This window comes from Camellia sinensis, chromosome 6 (assembly GCF_055761805.1).
Source record: "Camellia sinensis isolate YWXY chromosome 6, ASM5576180v1, whole genome shotgun sequence".
NCBI lineage: Eukaryota > Viridiplantae > Streptophyta > Magnoliopsida > Ericales > Theaceae > Camellia > Camellia sinensis.
In genome coordinates, this window is record NC_138966.1 from 77756345 (window position 1) to 77762135 (window position 5791).

A 5791-nucleotide genomic window follows, 5' to 3' on the forward strand; every position below is an offset into this window, starting at 1 on the left:
GATCCACGAAGGGCGCTCCGAATAGAGAGTCTTTATTCGACATACTTTTGAACTAAGTTTCACACTGAGAAAATAGGAAATTTTACATTGCAAAAGCAAAATGTGTGCATGGTGAATCACTCAAAACAATTATCATGCCCCACAGGTCAGGTTCAATGATAGAATTTACGCAAATGCGAGAAATTCCGAGGGCGTGGCAGACTCCTCCTAGACATGTCTTTGAGCCAATATGCTCCTATTCCTGCGATTGAGTCGACCTAATAGGGGCCGTCCCAGTTAGGACCCAATTTTCCATCAGCCGGTTTCCTAGCAACTGGAAGCACTTTCTTCAGGACCAATTCGCCTGGTACATAGCGGCGTAGCTGAATACGTTGATTATACAACTTAGCGAGCTGCTGCTGGTACCGTGCCATTGACACATGGGCACGATCTCTTCGTTCTTCAATCAAAGTTAAATCCAATGCCAACATCATGTCGTTGCGGCCCATATCAAAAAATTTTGATTTCAAGGTTGGGAGGTCGATCTCCAAGGGGATGATTGCTTGATTTCCGAAGCACAATGAGAACAGCGTTTCCCTAGTGGAACGTCTCGGAGTAGTGCGATGAGCCCACATTACACTCGGCAATTCTTCGACCCATCTTCCCTTAGTTTTCTCTAGCCTCTTCTTGATGCCACCCAAAATGACTTGGTTAGAGGCTTCAACTTGGCCATTACTCTGTGGATAAGCCGAGGTGGAGAAATAGGGTCAGATACCATACTTGCTGCACAGCTCTCGGTAGACACCGCAATCAAACTGGGTGCCGTTATCTGAAATGAGTGCTCTTGGAATGCCGAATCACATTATAATATTTCTCCACACAAAACGCTTCACATCAGTATCTCGAATGTGCGTTAGTGCCTCCGCTTCTAGCCATTTTTGTGAAATAATTTGGTGCGACAATCAAAAATCGCTTGTTGTCGGGGACGCAAGGCAGTGGTCCGACGATGTCTGGTCCCCATTGGGCAAACGGCCAAGGATTGGTTATAGAACTTAACTCTTCGGTAGGCAGATGGGTTAAGGGAGAAAACTTCTGGCACTGTTCACACTTCTTCACGTAACATTCGGCATCAGCTCTCATTGTCGGCCAATAATACCCCTATGTCATAGCTCAGTGGGCCAAAGAGCGCCCGCCAGAATTAGCACCACAGCTACCTTCATGTATTTCTGTCACGACCCGAACCCGCCCCCATGGGTTAAGGACGTAACTGGCTAGTAATCCTAAGATTACCTACGGCCTCAAACCAAAACAGACTTAACACATCAGAGTAAAGGGGCCAAAAGGGAAGCAAAATTTAAAACTTTGTCCATAGAGCTGTGCTTATATGCACATCATAACATTCCAGACACATATACGTTAATAACTCACGACAGAAACATAGTGACATAAGTTCTATACAAGCAGGATCATTCAAAACTAAGTCAACCCATCACAGCTATGCATAGATATACACAAAGTCCTCGCCAACATGACCAAATATAAATACATAACACAAGGGCGAAGACGGGTCTCATACGTGAGACACGAGGGCTGACTCTCCAAAACCTTTGTTGCTCCTCACAGACTTCACTAGGGCTCGGTTGGGACTTCTCTTGGCTCACCTACAAACACATGAATGAGCGTGAGCGAACGCCCAGTGAATAATATCAAATCAAATACAGAAGTTACATGACAATGTAGAACAACATGTTCCAAACGGCTTTGGGCCTAATTCTTATTTCTATTTAACAATTATATAACTATACGAAATTCAAATTAAGTGACTATAGTTCCAAACATTCTGGCCTTTGGCCCATTCAGATTTTCATTCATGTCAAAACGGCCTTCGGCCCGTTCATTTACGTCAAAACGGCCTTCGGCCCATTCATTTCTATCAAAATGGCCTTCGGCCCATTCGTTTACGTCAAAACGGCCTTCGGCCCACTCATTCATGTCAAAACGGCCTTCGGCCCACTCATTCATATCAGAACGACCTTAGGTCCATTCACATATGTCAAAACGACCTTCGGTCCACTCATTTCTATCAAAACGACCTTCGGTCCATTCATATATGTCAAAACGACCTTTGGTCCACTCATTTCTATCAAGACGACCTTCGGTCCATTCCTTTCTGTCAAAACGGCCTTCGGCCCACTCATTCATGTCAAAACGACCTTCGGTCCACTCATTTCTATCAAGACGACCTTCGGTCCATTCCTTTTTGTCAAAACGGCCTTCGGCCCACTCATTCATGTCAAAACGACCTTCGGTCCACTCATTTCTATCAGAACGACCTTTGGTCCATTTATGTTTATCAAAACGACCTTTGGTCCATTTATGTTCATCAAAACGACCTTTGGTCCATTTATGTTTATCAGAACGACCTTTAGTCCATTTATGTTTATCAAAACGACCTTTGGTCTATTTATGTTTATCAAAACGACCTTGGGTCCATTTATGTTTATTCATATCAGACTTACGTCCATAATCCCAATTAGCAATTCATAAAGCTTATAAGGGAATAGACAATTGGACATTCACAAGCATTCAAATATCGATATTACTCACAGTGATCGGCTTGTGGATTCGCCCTGGAGCTTGACCCTACACATTCCATGAACACAGAAGGGTCATTAACAATTCAATCCGTTCCTTAATTCACATATTCCTCTTTAGGCTTTATTCCTATCTCATTAACTCATTTGTAACGCTTAACACATGCCTAAGAGTGATTACAAGTGAAAGAGAACGGAAAACGAAACACAGGATGCATGAACAAAATTTCAGAAGATAGGGTCCCCGCTCGAGCGTGGACTTCCCCGCTCGAGCGGACCCTTTAGGCCTGCAAAAGTGCTGGTTGCATCAAAGATACGCTCGAGCGTGAAATAGGACGCTCGAGCGGAAGGTCTGTCAAAATAGCTCCCCCGCTCGAGCGTGAATTACCCCGCTCGAGCGGACATCAAGTCTGCAAAAATTCTGGGAGCACGCATTTCCCGCTCGAGCGTCAGGTTCCCCGCTCGAGCGGACCTCAAAGTTCTGGAAAACCCAGAACTGTGTTCTTGAGCTCCAATTCGATTTTCCAGCTACATTACTTGCATGCAATGGCTCAAATCTCAAATATAGTCATACTAACATGGTACCAATGCAAGATTATAACATTATGAAGCTCAATTTCTTGATTTATCTACATGCATGTCCCAAAATATCTCAAACCCATCATCAACATGCTCAAATTCAAACATTCAAGACTTATACTCCCATGATTTGTACATGCATGTGGGAGATGCTCATCATTCTCAACTTAGATGGTACAAATGGTGATTACAACATGAGCTTCAACCAAAACTCTACATGAATCACATGTTTCAAGCTCAAACATGCAGATTCAAAGTAATTTCTTACATGCATGAGTTCCAAGACTTCAAGCTCAACAAAAATCAACTTATTACATGCTCTTTAACATTCTTTCAACTTTGAACTTACAAATTACAAACAAGAGTCCATGAATTCACTTACCTAAGAGCTTCAACCCTCAAGCTCTAGCCAAATCTTGAGCTAGATCTTCAAATTCCCAAGTCTTGAGCCCAAATTACACAAGTCTCTCCCTTTCTCTCTCTACCACCGGCCCTCTCTTCTCTTCTTTGAGTTTAATATCAGTCAAAATGAGGCTAGGGAGGGAGAGATTGAGTGTTTAAAGCTTGACAACAAAATCCACTAAAGCCAAGATTATAATAATAAAGTAGTTGGGCTCTAATTCATCAATTTAATCGGTTTAATCTAACCCGAATCAATTTTCAATTAAATTTCACCGTAGGCTCTAAAAATTATGCCAATCACAACGGCGTAATCAATTTCGGGTTCTGTGGCCGATAAGGCCTCCAATTTAATTTCCGAAGCGGTAAAACCAAACAGATATTCCTACGGTGAACAGATAGAAATTCAAAACCACATATTTTCACATAATGGCATACAAAACCATGCTAAACACATAACCATAACCAACTTAAGGACCAATTAGCATAATACAGAACAGGGATGTCACAATTTCAGTCAGGAGTCCCTCGACTTTATCTGGATGAATGCGTTCTAGGTACGGGCCAAAAAGGGATTTTTTGTAAAGCTTTCCTTGCGAATCCAAATAGTATCGCAGGGCTTTGTTTCGTAGCTTGTATGCTTTTTTCTTATCTGATGGGAGCTGTTCGGAAGATAGGAATAGAGCAATGGAGTCCATCCAACTCGGACCTGACTCTATGACATTGATCTGGACTTCCTCTGAAGGGCCAATGCTCGGATTAGGGATAAAACCCATTTCAATTGTCCATTTAATCTCTGAGTTAATGGCGGCCAAGGTGTCTGCATGTGCGTTCTGATCACGGGTTATTTGGTTCAATTCATGATGGTCAAATTTTGCCAGCAAGGCATTTGCCATTTTTATGAAGCGGTCATACGGTCGTTATTGGCCACGTACTCCCCCTTTAGCTGATTGATCACCAGTTTTGAATCGCAAAATATAAGCAGACATGGAGCACCCAGGAGATGTGCATTCCACAAGTCGGTTAGCAGGGCTTCGTATTCGGCTTCATTGTTTGATGCTTCGAAGCCGAGTTTGACAGCCTGCTCGATTATTGCTCTGTTAAGAGCCATGATTACTACTCCGGCCCCGCTACCACATTAATTGGATGATCCATCACAATAGAGCTGCCAAATGTCCCCAACATAAATTCTCTAGTTCGACCTAGGTTGTATTTCATTAGACTTGAAGTCGGCAAGAACCCTAGTGAATTCGGCCACAAAGTCGGCAAGCACTTGCCCCTTGATTGAGGTTCTAGGCAGAAACTGAATATCATACTGGCCGAGTTCAAGAGCCCACTTTGAAATGCGCCCTAATGCTTCTGCACGACGGAGTACTGACCGAAGAGGGTGGTCCGTTCGTACCCTAATGGTATGTCCCTGAAAGTAATGCATTAGCTTTCTTGTTGCCGTGACGAGGACTAGGAGGAGTTTTTCCAATGGAAGGTAATGTGTTTTAGCATCAACCATTGCTTTGCTCATATAGTACACTGGCCGTTGCTCCCCAAGCTCTTCCTTTAATAGTACGGCACTGACTGCCTGGTTGAAAACTGCCAGATATAAAATTAGCGGGTCACCTACCGAAGGTGTTATCAAGAGTGGAACTGATCAGAGATAGGTCTTCAAACCGTTGAAAACGACTTCGCACTCGAAGGTCCATTCAAAAGCCTTGCCCTGCCGTAGGGTATGAAAGAATTATCGGCAGCGGTCTGTGGAACGACTGATAAACCTGTTTAGTGCAGCAGCCATCCCCATCAACTTTTGAACCTCCTTCACCGATCGAGGGGAGCCGAGTTCCAAGATTGCTGTGATTTGCCTCGGGTTAGCTTCAATTCCTCGGTGATTGACAATGTAGCCAAGGAATTTGCTAGATCCGATCCTAAATGCACACTTGGAAGCATTCAGCTTCATTTTGTACTTGCGTAAAATGCTGAATGTCTCTTTCAGGTCGGCCAGATGAGTTTGCTCTTCTTTTGACTTGACCACCATATCGTCAATGTACACTTCTATAGTACGGCCGAGTTGCTCCTTGAACATGGCGGTGACTAGTCTTTGGTAAGTTGCCCCTGCATTCTTCAGCCCAAAAGGCATAACCTTATAGCAATAGGTTCCTCTTGGGGTGAGGAATGCAATTTTATCTTAGTCCTCCGGATGCATGGCGATTTGATGGTAGCCTCTATAGGCATCGAGGAAGCTCATACGT

The 5791-nt window shown here is 43.6% G+C and overlaps 1 protein-coding gene across 1 annotated transcript; it reads right to left on the reverse strand.

Moving 5' to 3' along the window:
• Positions 1-257: 257 nt before the first annotated feature.
• LOC145793369 (uncharacterized) lies at positions 258-614 on the reverse strand. The gene has a single exon (XM_082876183.1). It carries the CDS (start codon positions 612-614, stop codon positions 258-260), a length of 357 nt encoding a protein of 118 aa, XP_082732309.1.
• Positions 615-5791: the final 5177 nt, after the last annotated feature.

Excerpts from the sequence above, each read along its gene's own strand:
- LOC145793369 (XM_082876183.1), bottom strand. The coding sequence starts at position 614 with ATGTGGGCTCATCGCACTACTCCGAGACGTTCCACTAGGGAAACGCTG.